This window comes from Cherax quadricarinatus, chromosome 7 (genome assembly GCF_038502225.1).
Source record: "Cherax quadricarinatus isolate ZL_2023a chromosome 7, ASM3850222v1, whole genome shotgun sequence".
Lineage (NCBI taxonomy): Eukaryota > Metazoa > Arthropoda > Malacostraca > Decapoda > Parastacidae > Cherax > Cherax quadricarinatus.
Window position 1 is genome coordinate 66,917,859 of NC_091298.1, and position 20,958 is coordinate 66,938,816.

General features: G+C 38.8%; 1 protein-coding gene across 7 annotated transcripts in view; it reads left to right on the forward strand.

Annotated features, from left to right (window-relative positions):
* Window positions 1–6,837: 6,837 nt before the first annotated feature.
* The window catches only part of LOC128686977 (uncharacterized protein KIAA2013 homolog), a 52,800-nt gene continuing 38,679 nt past the window's right edge, over window positions 6,838–20,958 (forward strand). For 4 of the 7 annotated variants that reach the window (XR_008406759.2, XM_053774310.2, XM_053774311.2 and 1 more), the window contains exons 1-4: window positions 6,838–6,922; window positions 13,414–13,487; window positions 15,375–15,428; window positions 15,662–15,765. Coding sequence is in view for 6 of the 7 variants with exons in the window: in XM_053774310.2 (XP_053630285.1) it covers window positions 13,432–13,487; window positions 15,375–15,428; window positions 15,662–15,765 (214 nt within the window). In the remaining variant the exon portion in view is untranslated. Of the gene's footprint in view, window positions 6,923–13,413; window positions 13,488–15,323; window positions 15,429–15,661; window positions 15,766–20,958 lie in introns of those variants that run through there. The other 3 variants (XM_053774312.2, XM_053774314.2, XM_070082665.1) reach the window with 2 other exon arrangements.

The window sequence follows — 20,958 nt, forward strand, 5'->3', positions numbered from 1 at the left end:
GTAACAACTATTTCCTTTTTAGAGCATAACAATTTTGGTCAGAGAGGTTAGGGTAATAATAATGATCCTCCGGAATGCCTAATTTTAATTAAGTATATTCATAATATAACAAAAGCCAGTTATAATATACGAATTATCGTATATAAGTTAAGAATATATGTTTCTTCTGTAGTATCCAACATATACATAAGGCTTTCAAAACAGAGGATTAGGAGGATATCCTAGATATAACATATATATAAATGGAGATTACTTTATACATTAAAGTCTTGTTTCCCAATTGGAAGCAGTCAGAATAAAACAGAATATGTCCAGGCCGGCTAATAAATCTTGGCCAGTTACCAGAGACGAGCAGGAGTGTTCTCGTTGGCTGCTACTTCTTCACTGCTCGTCCCTCAACCTTGAGCATACAGGTAAAGTGGGTCACGTGACTCACCAACACTCAGTAGAGTAGTTGAACATAAAGGGGGGGGGGGGGAAGGGGGGGGTATAACCATCGAACATCACGGCTAACTACACACCGGGCGGCAGGCAGGTTACTATAGCTCCAATTAAACTTATCATGGCCATGTTACATAAATTATAATTGTTAATAAGAATTAATCTTAATAATACAAGGACGTTCATTTCCAATTTAGCTATTAAAGGAAATGACCGCAATGTAATATTAAAGGAAGGTTAACCATAGGGGCATGACACCCCGGCCCACAAGCAAATATCTCGGCGTTTAAGATGCTGATGGAGTAGAAGAAACCAACCAGCTGGTATAGGGATGGAGGTACATCATTCCAAGGTTAGTCATCCACTTGCTAGAACTGGTCCAGAAACTGCTTGACTGCAAAGAATTTCCGTAGTTAAGCCATATTAGGAGCGAGAGAGAGCATCGGCTAACACGTTGCTCGAACCCTTTATGTGAAAAATGGAGATCCGGTAAGGTTGGATCCTTAAAGCCCAGCGTAATATTCTAACATTTTTTGATTTCATAGAATTTATGAAAGTTAGAGGATTATGGTCTGAGTAAATATTTATCACATGAGGAGTATAACCGAGGTATACGTCAAAGTGTTCTAAGGACAACACTAAAGCCAGGGCTTCTTTTTCTATAGTTGAATAAGATCTTTGATATTCTTTCAATTTATAGGAAAAATAACATATTGGATGTAGAATATTACCGTTTTGGAAGGATTGCAATAAGACAGCACCTATAGCTACATCACTGGCATCAACATGGAGGGTGAAAGGAATTTGGAAATTGGGTGCACGCAATACTGGGGCAGAGGAAAGGAAACGTTTTAAACGTTTAAAAGCTTGTTCACAATTCTCGTCCCAATTAAATTTATATTTAGGACTGGTCAATCTAGTCAGGGGGGAGGCAACTTGAGCAAAGTTTGGGCAAAAACGCCTGTAATAAGTAGCCATCCCCAAAAATCGTTGGAGGGCTTTCCTGTCTTGAGGAGACGGGAAATTTAAAATAGCTTGGACCTTTAATTGGTCGGGGGCTACTAGTCCCTTCCCTATTTTAAAACCGAGATATTTAATCTGGGCTTTACCAAAGTCACATTTTTGTAAATTTACAGTGAAATTGTATTTCTGCAATGCTTTCAGTAGTTGCTCTAATCTTTCTAAATGAGACTGCCAGTCATCACTAAAAACCACCAGGTCGTCTAAGTATGCCTCTACACCTTCTAAGGGTTGGACTAAAATGTTCATAATTCTCTGGAAAGAGGAGGCGGCGTTACACAAGCCGAAAGGCACAACCTTATACGTAAATAGTCCGTTCTTAACTACGAACCCGGAAATCTCTTGGGCCCTAGGAGTTAACGGCACCTGGTAATACCCTCTCAGCAAGTCTAATCTGGTCACAAAGTTGGCATCGGCTACAGCATCTATTAAATCATCAATCCTTGGTAATGGAAACCCATCTGGTTTGGTGACTGAATTTACTTTACGGTAATCCGTGCAAAGGCGTACGGTACCATCGGGTTTTGGGACCAATAAACAGGGAGAGGCCCAAGGTGTCCAACTGGGTTCTATCAAATTATATTCCAGTAATGTATTTATTTCTTGTTGAATTAATTCTTGCTTAGCAGGAGAGACCCGGTAAGGGGATTGCTTTATTGGACTATCTTCTAACAATTCAATATCGTGGAAACCTAATGTACAAGGAGTAGGAATATCTTTGAAGATGGAGTTATATTTAGTGATTAACTCTTTGATTTGAGATTTTTGGGAGGTAGGAAGAACTTCCAGGAAATGGTCTAGTTCTTTTAAAACTTCAGAATTATGTAGTCTAAATTCTCTTACTTCCCTTACAGTGTCATTCCTTATTTCAGTGGATGTAGGTTGAATAGAGGTAATAATAGTAGGGAGAAGGCTAGACTCGTACTTCTTTAAGTTATCTATGTGATACCTCTTAATTTTCTTACGACGTCCTGGTTCACGGACCAGATAATTCACCTCATTTTCTTTGTCTACTATTTCATATGGCCCCAAATATCTAGGTTTTAAAGAATGTCCTGGAATTAAGTTTTTAACTAACACTAATTCATTCGGAGAGAATGAACGAGATTTAGCCTTTTGGTCATAAGATTTCTTCATTTTGGCTTGAGCTTCTGACAGATTCACGGCAGCTAAGCTTTTTAATTTGGAGAGAGGTTCTTTCCAAAGTAGAGGACTGGGATGAAGAGGTCCTCTCTTCCCTATCCAAGAATCTCGTAATATGGCTAGGGGTCCTCGCACCTGATGTCCAAAAATCAAGTCAAATGGAGAGTATTTAGTACTTTCTTGTTCAGCTTCACGGAGGGCGAAGAGAAGAAAGGGTAAACCTTCGTCCCATTCACGAGAATATTGCTCACAGTAAGCACGTAAAGTAGATTTAAGGGTTTGGTGGAATCTTTCTAGCACTCCTTGTGACTGGGGATGATATGCTGTAGAGAGGATCTGTCTTACTCCTAATCGAGACATAGCCTCTTTAAAAACCTTAGACGTAAAATTAGAACCTTGGTCAGATTGAATTTCACGTGGTATGCCTACTTGAGCAAAGAAGCGTATTAAAGCTCTTACTATATTTCTGGAATTAATTTTGGACATTGGGATAGCATCAGGATACCGAGTTGCCATATCTATGATGGTGAAGATATACTGGTTACCCCTTTTTGTGCGGGGCAACGGTCCTACACAATCAATAACTAATCTTTCAAAAGGTTCTTCAGGACATTTTATTGGAAGTAAAGGGGCAGACGCGGGATTGTGCGCCGTTTTGCCTATTATTTGACAAACGTGGCATTTCCGTAGTTTGTCAGCAATATAAGTCCTCATCTGAGGCCAAAAAAAATATTTCCTTATCTTTTTCTCTGTCTTACGAGACCCTAAATGACCTCCCAGTGGATTATCATGTGCTAGTTCAAATACCATATTACGTAAGGACGATGGCACCACTAACAAGTTTCCTTTTGAACTCAAATCATTATCATTATTTCTCTTCCAAAGAAAACCGTCTTCATCTAAAAGGTAACCTTCCTCTTTATCCTTATTGGTTAAACTTTTATCGTCCTTTAGAGCTATAAGAAATTCTTCTTTATTACATTTTCTAGCTAGGTCCGCAGGGACTGGTAAAACTTTGTCACCTGTGGGTCTCGACTGAATTGCTTCGCTAAACAGGAAGTTCAAACCTAATTCATCGGACATTTCTAAAGGCTGTTGAATATCCAAATTGTTAGAGTTCTTAGCCATGGCTCTGGTGACCACATTAAGGGGAAATAAATCTAGCCCTGCCTCAGAGGCTTCTAAGGCATAATTTACATCACAAGGATTATCTAAAACCAGAGGCTCTCTGGGTATCTCCAATTGATCAATTTCGTTCCCGATTAATAGATCCACGCCGGCAATGGGGAAAGGTTTATCTGAAAGTCCCACATTGATCCAGCCTACATATCCAGGCAGTTCTACATAAATCCTTATAATAGGGACCTTTATTATTGTGCCTCCGTAAGCCTCTAATAATACGTCTAGCCGGGGTTCTCTACTAGTAGGTAACTTTACCAGGTTTGATCTTAATAAAGAGAGATAGCTGCCAGTATCTCGAAAGGTAGTGATATTTACTAACCTCTCTTTACAGAGTCCGAACTTCCCCTGGGAAAAGTAGGGTTCCATAGCTACTCGGACCTTTTCTTCTGAAGCACTGTCGTGGTAAAGTCATCTATTAGACGGTCTGCTAGAGGAGGCCTGAAAAGGTAGAGATTCATCATCCCGAGTTTCATACTTCCGAGAGGAATTTATTACCTGGGTAGGATACCTCCCTCTTGGTTGGGTTTTATCATCCCGCTGTTTATGCCAACACTGGGACTGTCTATGACCTAACTTTTTACAAAAAAGGCACAGTGGTAATTGATCTTTAGGATACTGTCTGGAGAAAGAGCCGTTTGTCACCTGTTTTTTGTCTGAATACACCTTCAAAGGTTCGCCAGCTGGAGCTTTCCTAGCCGTCAATCTTGAACTAAAACCTTGGGAGGTAGATTTCTTTTCCGGGGCCTTAGACATTTCTGTGGTTATAGCATGGGAAATTTCAAAGTGATCTGCGTGGGCAGCAGTATCTAACAAGTTAGTAGTGGGAAATGTCAAAAGATAAGTATGCACCCTCTCTGGAAAATATTTAAAAAGATCTTCATGCAACATCAGCTGGGAAAGTGACTCGACTGAGGCGGCTCCCGCGGCCCTACGCCAACGCTCGAAAGCAGAGAGCTTTTCCCTGGCAAAGTCCACCCAAGACTGCTGAGGATATTTCTTCAGAGTTCTAAACATTTTCAAATAACTGACAGGTAATAAATCATAAGCTTTCAGAAGACAATCTTTTACCTGAGTATAATCAGAATATTGTTCAAAAGGTAAGTTGGCAGTTATGGTTTGGGCTTTTCCTATTAAAGATGAATGTATTAAAGCAGCCCAATATTTAGGAGGCCATTGCATCACCTTCGCCTGATTTTCGAATGCTTCAAAAAATGAATCTAAATTATCCTCCGTAAATTTAGGCATCAAAGAGGCTGCTTTACCAAGGTCAAATGAAGGGATTGTATACATATTACTAGATTCTCTTTTCTTCCTCAGTACTTCCCGTTCATAAAGCAAAGATTCACGTTCAAAATTCTCCCTTTTTAACTTTCTCTGGGCTTCTACAAAGGAGGTTTGAAGCGATAAAATACGTTCTAGACGTTCAAAATTCTCCTTAGATTGAATAGTAGTCAAAAACTAAAAGATTTGGGGGGGCGTGTTCATCCCAAAGGGGCTTTTTGTTCTTTTCAAAAACATTGTAAAGGGTTACCTGGAACCTTTTTTTATGATGATTCTGCCCATATAGTCCTTGGGATGGGGTTTGGGTGTTTTAAACGTGGGGTTTCAGTATCAATATTGTGCTCGAGGGGTTTTTAGGGGTAGTTTTGATCGGGGGCTGTAGAAAAAAATTCAAAAAAGGGAAAGGGAAAATCTGCTTCTCCCTTCTCGCCTGGATCCGCTCATCTGGAAAAAGGGCATTCTGTATCTAATCACTGTCGCAGGAAATTTTCATTTTTTGCCCCCGGTTATCCAACAAAATTGAATAAATTTTTAATTTCTCCTTTGTTATATCTTCAAACCTCTCTGCCATTTCTACATTATTTTAAAAGGAAAATTTAGTGTTTGCCCCGGGCAGGCCCCCCTTTCCCCCAAGTATTGTAACAATATTTCCCTTTTTTAGAGCATAACACACACACGTGACTCAACAACAACAACAGAGACCACTGACACAAAATATTATTAATAAAAATTCTCAATAAAATTAGTCTTTATTGACTTTACAGATTATTATGTGTACTTCATGAGTCTTTGTTTACAGGATTTTTGTTTACATTCCATGTAGTTTTATATTCCATGTGTTTTTATTTACATTCTTTACATTTTGTTTACACTTTCATTTACATTCTACGTGTTTTGTTTACAATTGATGCGTTTTGTTTACATTAGATGCGTTTTGTTTACACTTGATGTGTTTATGTTTACATTGGATGTATTTTGTTTACGCTGCTGTGATTGGCCAGATGAGTCACGGGACTCAAAACTAACCGTTGATTGGCTAACACGAGACATTCAAGCCAAAATAAAGTTATGATTTTTGCTAATAGTATCTCCCAAAATAAAAATTTACACAAGCAATGACTATTTTTCCAGATTATGGATAGTTTGATTACATTTAAAAATAAAGATATTGGGCGAGTTAAGGGAACTCTCTCAACTAAATATTAGAGAAAATTGGCTATGAATCTTAGAAATAATTGTCCCAGATGTCTCTTCCTTATTGTTATATTATATTGTATGTTAATTCATTTTTATGTAACTTTCTCTCGGGATGTTGTGTAATATTACGTGCTCTGTGTTTTTTTTTGTTGTCTTAACTGTCAATTAGACTATTAAAGTTAGATAAATATAACTTTGAAACAATAATAGTTTATTTTGATGCTTTGTGAAACCTGCGAAGTATCTTAAATTTGTGTTGGTTATAATATAGTAATTCTTGGTTGTTGGTTAATTTGAGAAATATGAAACACAGGATATAAGACAAGTTTATGTTAACATATATATGAATGCTGTGAGGGTAAAGCTAAAGTCAGTGTCACACAGGATATATACAAATTCAAATACAAATATTATGTCATATACACAAGACGTTGCTGCACTTTTGGAAATGTTTCACCTATAATAAAATACTTCAAGTATATTATATTAGTATACAGGCATATAACATGTTTCATAAGCCACATGAAGGTGATATAATATAAATAAAGAAGAGGAAGTCAGTGTCAGTGTGAGGGTTGAGACAGAGGGTTGCTAGTGCCAGGTGTCGCGGTCATAACATTATGACGTCCACAGCTTTTCTCTGACCAATAATTACTCGGTAATTACCTACATTACTACTGATTATCACTATACAAGCGGCTACTGTAGCCCACAATGCCAGGATCGTGAGTTATAGTCGTATATAAGGTGTAATAATGGTGATTAAGGCCAGTAAATGGGGTTTAATTTTACACTTTCCTCCCTCTTGTCACCTGACTAAAATAAAAAAATAAAATACTTATTTGCCATGAACAAACGTGGCTTTATATATATTTATTTACAGTGACAGTAACCTATATAAATACTTCCTATTTACGCTAATTATTAAGGGTAATCACATTTCTTTGGATTAAATTTAATATATCTTAGGTTACCTTGGGTTAAGCTATGTAATTACTCTAATTACTGTAAATTATGCACTTAATACAACCATTGTAGACACATGTAATAATAGTCTATATTTAACTATAGTTCACCTTTATTAAACTTGTCATGTACGTGTATAAGTGTTAATAAGTGTGATTGGTGTCAGCTAGGGAGGCCAAGCCCATGATGACACTCTTCAGGTCACTTGTTCTATCTAGGCTGGAATATTGCTGCACTCTAACAGCACCTTTCAAGGCAGGTGAAGTTGCTGACCTAGAAAATGTACAGAGAACCTTCACGGCGCGCATAACGGAGATAAAACACCTCAATTATTGGGAGCGCTTGAGGTTCCTAAACCTGTATTCCCTGGAACGCAGGCGGGAGAGATACATGATTATATACACCTGGAAAATCCTAGAGGGACTAGTACCGAACTTGCACACGAAAATCACTCATTACAAAAGCAAAAGACTTGGCAGACGATGCAACATCCCCCCAATGAAAAGCAGGGGTGTCACTAGCACGTTAAGAGACCATACAATAAGTGTCAGGGGCCCGAGACTGTTCAACTGCCTCCCAGCACACATAAGGGGGATTACCAACAGACCCCTGGCAGTCTTCAAGCTGGCACTGGACAAGCACCTAAAGTCAGTTCCGGATCAGCCGGGCTGTGGCTCGTATGTTGGTTTGCGTGCAGCCAGCAGCAACAGCCTGGTTGATCAGGCTCTGATCCACCAGGAGGCCTGGTCTCAGACCGGGCCGCGGGGGCGTTGACCCCCGGAACTCTCTCCAGATATCCTCCAGATATCCAGATATAAGTTGCATCATGTTTTTGTAGTGTAAGATTATTAAGGCACAGGTACACATAACTGTATAATTATACGTGTATGTAATGTATGTGTAAAATGTATGAATGTAATATATGAATGTATGTATGTAATGTATGTATGTGTGTATGTAATGTATGTATGTAATGTATGTATGTGTGTATGTAATGTATGTATGTGTGTATGTAATGTATGTGTGTGTGTATGTAAGGTATGTGTGTGTGTATGTAATGTATGTATGTGTGTATGTAATGTATGTATGTGTGTATGTAATGTATGTATGTGTGTGTGTAATGTATGTATGTAAGGTATGTATGTATGTATGTAATGTATGTATGTGTGTATGTAATGTATGTATGTGTGTATGTAATGTATGTATGTGTGTATGTAATGTATGTATGTGTGTATGTAATGTATGTGTGTGTGTATGTAAGGTATGTGTGTGTATGTAAGGTATGTATGTGTGTATGTAATGTATGTATGTGTATGTAATGTATGTATGTGTGTATGTATGTAATGTATGTATGTGTGTGTGTAATGTATGTATGTAAGGTATGTATGTATGTATGTATGTATGTAATGTATGTATGTGTGTATGTATGTAATGTATGTATGTGTGTAATGTATGTATGTAAGGTATGTATGTATGTAATGTATGTATGTGTGTATGTAATGTATGTATGTGTGTATGTAATGTATGTGTGTGTGTATGTAATGTATGTATGTGTGTATGTAATGTATGTATGTGTGTATGTAATGTATGTATGTGTGTATGTAATGTATGTATGTGTGTGTGTAATGTATGTATGTAAGGTATGTATGTATGTATGTAATGTATGTATGTGTGTATGTAATGTATGTATGTGTGTATGTAATGTATGTATGTGTGTATGTAATGTATGTATGTGTGTATGTAATGTATGTATGTGTGTATGTAATGTATGTATGTGTGTATGTAATGTATGCATATGTGCATGTATGTATGTAATGTGTGTGTATGTATGTAATGTGTACATGTATATGACTCACGAAATAATGACACGATTGCAAATAAACCATACCATGGGTGGGGTTAGAACCCGCGTCAGTCTGGAGTTTTATGACTCTGATCATGGGTTCTAACCCCGCTCGTGGTGTGGTGTGTATGTATATATGTATTTATAATGTTTGTCATGTGTGTATGTGGAAAAATTCCATCCTGAAAAGACGAGTTAATACAGTCACAAGGAACAACACTCACATATGCAAGTAAGATCTTTGAAACAATCATAGGATCCAGTACATAACATGTCTTATTAGATGGTGTGATGTACCCCAGAATACAAGATGCCATTCTGGACACTGTTATATGGAGAGTTCATGGGGACATAATATCTAAATTGATTGACCTCAAAAACTATGAGGTGAGGGATTTCTTGTATCGCTAACATTGGTGTACCTGTTGTTATAAGCTGATCCTCTTTAATGTTAATGTAAATTACTCGGTTTACTTTATTCTTATTATATCTCCTTTTATTGTACTCTAATTGATTTTCACTCATTTGAATGACTTAGCCGTTTTAATTTTTAATGTTTAAATAATAAGTATTATAAGGATCTCAATGGAAATAAGTCACTTTATCTGACTTTTTTGGGTTTTTTTTTTATTTTTTATTATCACACCGGCCGATTCCCACCAAGGCAGGGTGGCCCGAAAAAGAAAAACTTTCACCATCATTCACTCCATCACTGTCTTGCCAGAAGGGTGCTTTACACTACAGTTTTTAAACTGCAACATTAACACCCCTCCTTCAGAGTGCAGGCACTGTACTTCCCATCTCCAGGACTCAAGTCCGGCCTGCCGGTTTCCCTGAATCCCTTCATAAATGTTACTTTGCTCACACTCCAACAGCACGTCAAGTATTAAAAACCATTTGTCTCCATTCACTCCTATCAAACACGCTCACGCATGCCTGCTGGAAGTCCAAGCCCCTCGCACACAAAACCTCCTTTACCCCCTCCCTCCAACCCTTCCTAGGCCGACCCCTACCCCGCCTTCCTTCCACTACAGACTGATACACTCTTGAAGTCATTCTGTTTCGCTCCATTCTCTCTACATGTCCGAACCACCTCAACAACCCTTCCTCAGCCCTCTGGACAACAGTTTTGGTAATCCCACACCTCCTCCTAACTTCCAAACTACGAATTCTCTGCATTATATTCACACCACACATTGCCCTCAGACATGACATCTCCACTGCCTCCAGCCTTCTCCTCGCTGCAACATTCATCACCCACGCTTCACACCCATATAAGAGCGTTGGTAAAACTATACTCTCATACATTCCCCTCTTTGCCTCCAAGGACAAAGTTCTTTGTCTCCACAGACTCCTAAGTGCACCACTCACTCTTTTTCCCTCATCAATTCTATGATTCACCTCATCTTTCATAGACCCATCCGCTGACACGTCCACTCCCAAATATCTGAATACATTCACCTCCTCCATACTCTCTCCCTCCAATCTGATATTCAATCTTTCATCACCTAATCTTTTTGTTATCCTCATAACCTTACTCTTTCCTGTATTCACCTTTAATTTTCTTCTTTTGCACACCCTACCAAATTCATCCACCAATCTCTGCAGCTTCTCTTCAGAATCTCCCAAGAGCACAGTGTCATCAGCAAAGAGCAGCTGTGACAACTCCCACTTTGTGTGTGATTCTTTATCTTTTAACTCCACGCCTCTTGCCAAGACCCTCGCATTTACTTCTCTTACAACCCCATCTATAAATATATTAAACAACCACGGTGACATCACACATCCTTGTCTAAGGCCTACTTTTACTGGGAAAAAATTTCCCTCTTTCCTACATACTCTAACTTGAGCCTCACTATCCTCGTAAAAACTCTTCACTGCTTTCAGTAACCTACCTCCTACACCATACACTTGCAACATCTGCCACATTGCCCCCCTATCCACCCTGTCATACGCCTTTTCCAAATCCATAAATGCCACAAAGACCTCTTTAGCCTTATCTAAATACTGTTCACTTATATGTTTCACTGTAAACACCTGGTCCACACACCCCCTACCTTTCCTAAAGCCTCCTTGTTCATCTGCTATCCTATTCTCCGTCTTACTCTTAATTCTTTCAATTATAACTCTACCATACACTTTACCAGGTACACTCAACAGACTTATCCCCCTATAATTTTTGCACTCTCTTTTATCCCCTTTGCCTTTATACAAAGGAACTATGCATGCTCTCTGCCAATCCCTAGGTACCTTACCCTCTTCCATACATTTATTAAATAATTGCACCAACCACTCCAAAACTATATCCCCACCTGCTTTTAACATTTCTATCTTTATCCCATCAATCCCGGCTGCCTTACCCCCTTTCATTTTACCTACTGCCTCACGAACTTCCCCCACACTCACAACTGGCTCTTCCTCACTCCTACAAGATGTTATTCCTCCTTGCCCTATACACGAAATCACAGCTTCCCTATCTTCATCAACATTTAACAATTCCTCAAAATATTCCCTCCATCTTCCCAATACCTCTAACTCTCCATTTAATAACTCTCCTCTCCTATTTTTAACTGACAAATCCATTTGTTCTCTAGGTTTTCTTAACTTGTTAATCTCACTCCAAAACTTTTTCTTATTTTCAACAAAATTTGTTGATAACATCTCACCCACTCTCTCATTTGCTCTCTTTTTACATTGCTTCACCACTCTCTTAACCTCTCTCTTTTTCTCCATATACTCTTCCCTCCTTGCATCACTTCTACTTTGTAAAAACTTCTCATATGCTAACTTTTTCTCCCTTACTACTCTCTTTACATCATCATTCCACCAATCGCTCCTCTTCCCTCCTGCACCCACTTTCCTGTAACCACAAACTTCTGCTGAACACTCTAACACTACATTTTTAAACCTACCCCATACCTCTTCGACCCCATTGCCTATGCTCTCATTAGCCCATCTATCCTCCAATAGCTGTTTATATCTTTCCCTAACTGCCTCCTCTTTTAGTTTATAAACCTTCACCTCTCTCTTCCCTGATGCTTCTATTCTCCTTGTATCCCATCTACCTTTTACTCTCAGTGTAGCTACAACTAGAAAGTGATCTGATATATCTGTGGCCCCTCTATAAACATGTACATCCTGAAGTCTACTCAACAGTCTTTTATCTACCAATACATAATCCAACAAACTACTGTCATTTCGCCCTACATCATATCGTGTATACTTATTTATCCTCTTTTTCTTAAAATATGTATTACCTATAACTAAACCCCTTTCTATACAAAGTTCAATCAAAGGGCTCCCATTATCATTTACACCTGGCACCCCAAACTTACCTACCACACCCTCTCTAAAAGTTTCTCCTACTTTAGCATTCAGGTCCCCTACCACAATTACTCTCTCACTTGGTTCAAAGGCTCCTATACATTCACTTAACATCTCCCAAAATCTCTCTCTCTCCTCTGCATTCCTCTCTTCTCCAGGTGCATACACGCTTATTATGACCCACTTCTCGCATCCAACCTTTACTTTAATCCACATAATTCTTGAATTTACACATTCATATTCTCTTTTCTCCTTCCATAACTGAGAGAGTAATTGTGGTAGGGGACCTGAATGCTAAAGTAGGAGAAACTTTTAGAGAGGGTGTGTACCTGTACCTTAATAAATTTACTAGCCTTATTAGCTAGGTAGAGTTGGGTTACCGGAAATAAAAAACTTTTCCCTAGCCACGATGAATATGTTATGTTAATGATAATACATCTCACGGATTGAGCAAGGTTTGAACTCATGGCAAATCTATCCTAAAATTAGTAGGGTAAGTGCTGTTAAGACTGGTAGATGATCCAGGATTTAGTATGGTACTTCCCTCTGCAACTAATATTTACAAAGGCTGTGATATAACAGTTTGTTTCCTGTTGTTTAGGATATGAACTATTGTATAACTTTCATCGTAATAGCATGTAGTGCTTTATGGGCTGTAGTACATATTTAATCAGTTATGTGGGTTATTGGTCCTTTTAATTTGACACTCTCTCAAATTTGGCTGTGGTATAATCTAAGCCTGTGCTTTTGTTAGTGTGCAATTTATTCAACTCTTAGTACATATTAATATGGGATATATGATGGCTGAAAATAGTTTTGACTTAGTTGCTGACTTACTGACTCTCACTGACTGGCTTCAACTCATTAATTGACTCCCTCTTGTTCTGCTAGACTCCAATTATTTAAAGCATCTGTGAATTTAAAAGTTAATGTTGATACCTTTTCTGCCTTTTTCTATTATTTCAATAATGCATTTGCTTTATATGTTATTTTAATTCCTTCCATGTTTATTTCAGCGACTTGGAATATTCATCATGGATGTTAGTGAGGTCATCAAGAAAGCAAAACGTGGGTTGGATGGTTACATATCGTAAGTTTATCCAACTGAATGCCATCACTTACTTTCCTTATTATTTTGTTCATTTTCCTGGTATTTGAGAATACAGTGGTCCCCCGCCTAACGATCAGCTCCCAACTCGACCAATTATGTAAGTGTGTTTTTGTAAGTGCTTTTGTAGATGTATTTTTGGGGGTCTGAAACAGACTAATCTAATTCACAATATTTCTTATGGGAACAAATTCGGTCTATAACGGCACCCAAACAGACTTCTGGATTGAAATAATATCGTTAGGCGGGGGTCCACTGTATATATATATATATATTATTATTGCATTCATGTAAGCCTTACGCACTATCTTGATTCGTGGGAGGGTATTCTTTGCAGTCTGTCTGACTTACATTAGCGAATTTTAATTGATAGAACTTATCAATCTCATTGGTAACTTAACATACACAAAAGTTTGGACAATAAATAGGCATTTAAGGCAGTAAAGACTTTATTGGTACAACATTTCACCCACAAGTGATCTTTGTCAAGTACATAAATAGAACAGATAGAAAAATTACAGCTTACACAGGGCATCTGGGATGGGTGGTCTAGTGTAGCTCCTGGAACAAATGGTCAAGTGTAGCTCCTGGGACAGGTGGTCTAGTGTAGCTCCTGGAACAAATGGTCAAGTGTAGCTCCTGGGACAGGTGGTCTAGTGTAGCTCCTGGAACAAATGGTCAAGTGTAGCTCCTGGGATGGGTGGTCTAGTGTAGTTCCTGGAACAAGTGGTCAAGTGTAGCTCTTGGGACAGGTGGTCAAGTGTAGCTCTTGGGACAGGTGGTCAAGTGCAGCTCCTGGGACAGGTGGTCAAGTGCAGCTCCTGGGACAGGTGGTCCAGTGTAGCTCCTGGGATGGGTGGTCTTTAAAAATAGGTTGGAAAGCTATATGAATATTACAGGCACAACACATACTGTTGGAGATTTTAGGACTAAAGTAAGGAGGAGGACTTGACTAACATGTTTATGCACTATACAGTGGCCAAAGAAGACAGTGAATAATTCATGGGGAAAAAATAAATGGAACTTAGAGAAGATTATGCAAAAATATTTTGTAAATAAATTGTACAAAAGATGGTGAGTTTTTGGGAACTGATTTGTAGAACTGAATAAAACCTGTGCACAAATAACCCGCACATAAAAGAGAGAAGCTTACGACGACGTTTCGGTCCAAGTCGGACCAAAACGTCGTCGTAAGCTTCTCTCTTTTATGTGCGGGTTATTTGTGTATCATTCCAGTCACGGTATTGTGCCTTTTTGTTATTTAAAACCTGTGATAAACAGTTCATAAATTTTGGGACTTTAAATGGCTTGCAAAACTACAAGTGATATAGAAAAGCTAGAGAATTTTTTAAATAATTTTTTCTTGTTGCTTTCCTTTTATGTCCTCCCCTATAAAGAGAGAGACTATGGGAAATACAATGATAAAGATTCATTCTGTAATAATAACTGTTTTGTATTTGTACTCATAAATATTGTAACTGAGGTGACTAAAATGCCGGCATCAAGGGGCTAGTAACTCTTCCTCCTGTATACTTTACTAAATTTAAAAAGAGAAACTTTTTTTCTTTTTTCTTTTTGGGTCACCCTGCCTTGGTGGGATGTGGCCGGTTTGTCGAAAGAAGAAGAAAAAGAAGAAAATTTTTGTTTCTTCTTGTTTGGGTCATCCTGCCTCGGTGGGAAACAGCTGATGTATTAAAAAATACTCTAACTCTAACCTGGAAAAATACTTCAGATTTTCATTCAAATATTTTTTTAATGTAAGGAGTATTTAATTTTGTTCAGTAATGCAGCCTTTTTATTTGTATTTATTTTTTATAGGTTATAAATAGACTCATGACATAAGGATTGTCTATATTACTTTCTTCTCAGCCGATGGTGTTCTCAAATGGTGATGTTTGGACGATACATCTTGCTTCGAAAACGGTAAAACAATATTGATTAATCACTTAGGTTTCAAATTGTATTTAAATTGTGAGATTGTATTTCATGAAGCCCTAATCCTGTGTTTAGATATAGAGAGTCCAGGAGTGCTAGAATTTCAGGTTAATTTATTAACTTTGGGGTTTAGCTAGTACGAGTTATTGATATTTCGACAAAATTTCTTATGCTGTATTAAATGGTAAAGAGCAACAACTAACAAATTTTGGTTTCCTCAGATACCGTAAAGCACTGCTAGTGGTTCTGGTCCTTCTGGTAATCCTACTTTACTCAGGACCATCAATATTTAGACTAGTTCTTCACACAAGACCATCTCTTGCAGGTGAGGTTAAGTGCATCTCGCCACCATTCTCTAACTTCACTTGTGTTCCGATAGCTTGGCTTAAATTGTATCATTCTCTCTCATGACTAACCATTTTATATACATGTATTTTGTTATTTTTTGTAAATATATTTACTCGTGTTAATCTATGAAAAAATCATGTGTGGTACGCTTCTATTTTTGGTTTAGCATGTATATACAGTACTGTATTTTATTTGGCTTTAGCATGTATATTTATTATTTATTTATTATCACACCGGCCGATTCCCACCAAGGCAGGGTGGCCCGAAAAAGAAAAACTTTCACCATCATTCACTCCATCACTGTCTTGCCAGAAGGGTGCTTTACACTACAGTTTTTAAACTGCAACATTAACACCCCTCCTTCAGAGTGCAGGCACTGTACTTCCCATCTCCAGGACTCAAGTCCGGCCTGCCGGTTTCCCTGAATCCCTTCATAAATGTTACTTTGCTCACACTCCAACAGCACGTCAAGTATTAAAAACCATTTGTCTCCATTCACTCCTATCAAACACGCTCACGCATGCCTGCTGGAAGTCCAAGCCCCTCGCACACAAAACCTCCTTTACCCCCTCCCTCCAACCCTTCCTAGGCCGACCCCTACCCCGCCTTCCTTCCACTACAGACTGATACACTCTTGAAGTCATTCTGTTTCGCTCCATTCTCTCTACATGTCCGAACCACCTCAACAACCCTTCCTCAGCCCTCTGGACAACAGTTTTGGTAATCCCGCACCTCCTCCTAACTTCCAAACTACGAATTCTCTGCATTATATTCACACCACACATTGCCCTCAGACATGACATCTCCACTGCCTCCAGCCTTCTCCTCGCTGCAACATTCATCACCCACGCTTCACACCCATATAAGAGCGTTGGTAAAACTATACTCTCATACATTCCCCTCTTTGCCTCCAAGGACAAAGTTCTTTGTTTCCACAGACTCCTAAGTGCACCACTCACTCTTTTTCCCTCATCAATTCTATGATTCACCTCATCTTTCATAGACCCATCCGCTGACACGTCCACTCCCAAATATCTGAATACGTTCACCTCCTCCATACTCTCTCCCTCCAATCTGATATTCAATCTTTCATCACCTAATCTTTTTGTTATCCTCATAACCTTACTCTTTCCTGTATTCACCTTTAATTTTCTTCTTTTGCACACCCTACCAAATTCATCCACCAATCTCTGCAACTTCTCTTCAGAATCTCCCAAGAGCACAGTGTCATCAGCAAAGAGCAGCTGTGACAACTCCCACTTTGTGTGTGATTCTTTATCTTTTAACTCCACGCCTCTTGCCAAAACCCTCGCATTTACTTCTCTTACAACCCCATCTATAAATATATTAAACAACCACGGTGACATCACACATCCTTGTCTAAGGCCTACTTTTACTGGGAAAAAATTTCCCTCTTTCCTACATACTCTAACTTGAGCCTCACTATCCTCGTAAAAACTCTTCACTGCTTTCAGTAACCTACCTCCTACACCATACACTTGCAACATCTGCCACATTGCCCCCCTATCCACCCTGTCATACGCCTTTTCCAAATCCATAAATGCCACAAAGACCTCTTTAGCCTTATCTAAATACTGTTCACTTATATGTTTCACTGTAAACACCTGGTCCACACACCCCCTACCTTTCCTAAAGCCTCCTTGTTCATCTGCTATCCTATTCTCCGTCTTACTCTTAATTCTTTCAATTATAACTCTACCATACACTTTACCAGGTACACTCAACAGACTTATCCCCCTATAATTTTTGCACTCTCTTTTATCCCCTTTGCCTTTATACAAAGGAACTATGCATGCTCTCTGCCAATCCCTAGGTACCTTACCCTCTTCCATACATTTATTAAATAATTGCACCAACCACTCCAAAACTATATCCCCACCTGCTTTTAACATTTCTATCTTTATCCCATCAATCCCGGCTGCCTTACCCCCTTTCATTTTACCTACTGCCTCACGAACTTCCCCCACACTCACAACTGGCTCTTCCTCACTCCTACAAGATGTTATTCCTCCTTGCCCTATACACGAAATCACAGCTTCCCTATCTTCATCAACATTTAACAATTCCTCAAAATATTCCTTCCATCTTCCCAATACCTCTAACTCTCCATTTAATAACTCTCCTCTCCTATTTTTAACTGACAAATCCATTTGTTCTCTAGGCTTTCTTAACTTGTTAATCTCACTCCAAAACTTTTTCTTATTTTCAACAAAATTTGTTGATAACATCTCACCCACTCTCTCATTTGCTCTCTTTTTACATTGCTTCACCACTCTCTTAACTTCTCTCTTTTTCTCCATATACTCTTCCCTCCTTGCATCACTTCTACTTTGTAAAAACTTCTCATATGCTAACTTTTTCTCCCTTACTACTCTCTTTACATCATCATTCCACCAATCGCTCCTCTTCCCTCCTGCACCCACTTTCCTGTAACCACAAACTTCTGCTGAACACTCTAACACTACATTTTTAAACCTACCCCATACCTCTTCGACCCCATTGCCTATGCTCTCATTAGCCCATCTATCCTCCAATAGCTGTTTATATCTTACCCTAACTGCCTCCTCTTTTAGTTTATAAACCTTCACCTCTCTCTTCCCTGATGCTTCTATTCTCCTTGTATCCCATCTACCTTTTACTCTCAGTATAGCTACAACTAGAAAGTGATCTGATATATCTGTGGCCCCTCTATAAACATGTACATCCTGAAGTCTACTCAACAGTCTTTTATCTACCAATACATAATCCAACAAACTACTGTCATTTCGCCCTACATCATATCGTGTATACTTATTTATCCTCTTTTTCTTAAAATATGTATTACCTATAACTAAACCCCTTTCTATACAAAGTTCAATCAAAGGGCTCCCATTATCATTTACACCTGGCACCCCAAACTTACCTACCACACCCTCTCTAAAAGTTTCTCCTACTTTAGCATTCAAGTCCCCTACCACAATTACTCTCTCACTTGGTTCAAAGGCTCCTATACATTCACTTAACATCTCCCAAAATCTCTCTCTCTCCTCTGCATTCCTCTCTTCTCCAGGTGCATACACGCTTATTATGACCCACTTCTCGCATCCAACCTTTACTTTAATCCACATAATTCTTGAATTTACACATTCATATTCTCTTTTCTCCTTCCATAACTGATCATTTAACATTACTGCTACCCCTTCCTTTGCTCTAACTCTCTCAGATACTCCAGATTTAATCCCATTTATTTCCCCCCACTGAAACTCTCCTACCCCCTTCAGCTTTGTTTCGCTTAGGGCCAGGACATCCAACTTCTTTTCATTCATAACATCAGCAATCATCTGTTTCTTGTCATCCGCACTACATCCACGCACATTTAAGCAACCCAGTTTTATAAAGTTTTTCTTCTTCTCTTTTTTTAGTAATTGTATACAGGAGAAGGGGTTACTAGCCCATTGCTCCCGGCATTTTAGTCGCCTCATACGACACGCATGGCTTACGGAGGAAAGATTCTTTTCCACTTCCCCATGGACAATAGAAGAAATAAAAAAGAACAAGAGCTATTTAGAAAAAAGAGAAAAACCTAGATCTTTCTTTCAACACACCGGCCGTATCCCACCGAGGCGGGGTGGCCCAAAAGGAAAAACAAAAGTTTCTCCTTTCATATTTAGTAATATATACAGGAGAAGGGGTTACTAGCCCCTTGCTCCTGGCATTTTAGTCGCCTCTTACAACACGCATAGCTTACGGAGGAAGAATTCTGTTCCACTTCCCCATGGAGAAAAAACCTAGATGTATGTATATATATATATGCATGTGCGTGTCTGTGAAGTGTGACCAAAGTGTAAGTAGGAGTAGCAAGATATCCCTGTTATCTTAGCGTGTTTATGAGACAGAAAAAGAAACCAGCAATCCTACCATCATGCAAAACAGTTACAGGTTTTTGTTTCACAGTCATCTGGCAGGACGGTAGTACTTCCCTGGGTGGTTGCTGTCTACCAACCTACTACCTACAGCATGTATATGCAGTACTGTATTTTACAGTATAGCTTAAGAGAAATGTTAAGTTTTCAATCCAAATTGAAAAATCCTCACTTTCTCACATTTTTTAAAGCATCATTTCACTTTCAGTGTGAGAGAGACAATAAATAATATTGAAAATAATACGAGTTGCAACAAAACCTAGTTAATCGCATCTAAAAAAATATGTAACGGTACTGTAATAGACTTTTCTAAAAAGTATGATAAATAGATTTCTGAATTTAGTATGTTTTTCCTCTTGTTACTTCAATGTGAATGCCATTAAAACAGTTTTTAAGGAAGTACAGTGGACCCCCGCATAGCGAACTTAATCCGTGCAAGAGGGCTGGTCGTTATGCGAAATGTTCGCTATGCGAATTAATTTTCCCCATAAGAAATAATGGAAATAAAATTAATCCGTGCAAGACACCCAAAAGTATGAAAAAAAAAATTTTTTACCACAAAAAAATGTTAATTTTAGTACACACAAACTGAAAAAGGCATGCACAATTACATGACACTTACTTTTATTGAAGATCTGGTGATGATTGATGGGATGGGAGGAGGGGAGAGAGAGTGTTTAGAAGGGGAATCCCCTTCCATTAGGACTTGAGGTAGCAAGTCCTTTTCCGGGGTTACTTCCCTTCTTCTTTTAATGCCACTAGGACCAGCTTCAGAGTCACTGGACCTCTGTCGCACAACAAATCTGTCCATAGAGCTCTGTACCTCCCGTTCCTTTACGATTTGTCTAAAATGGGCCATAACATTGTCATTGAAATAGTCACCAGCACGGCTTGCAACAGCTGTGTCAGGGTGATTTTCATCCATAAAGGTTTGCAGTTCAACCCACTGTGCACACATTTCCTTAATTTTTGAAGTAGGCACAATGGATTCCACAACTGGCATAGGCTTCTCAGGGTTAGCCCCAAACCCTTCAAAATCTTTCTTAATTTCCATACTAATTCTCACCCTTTTTACCACAGGGTTGGCACTAGAAGCTTTCTTGGGGCCCATGGTCACTTATTTTCCAGAAACAGCACCGAAAACACTGTAATAATACGAAATATTCCGAGTGTATGCTTGAATGTTACCGCGGAGGCTGGCTGGTAAACAATGGACGCGTCTCGGACGAAGGTCGCTGAGCGGGTTT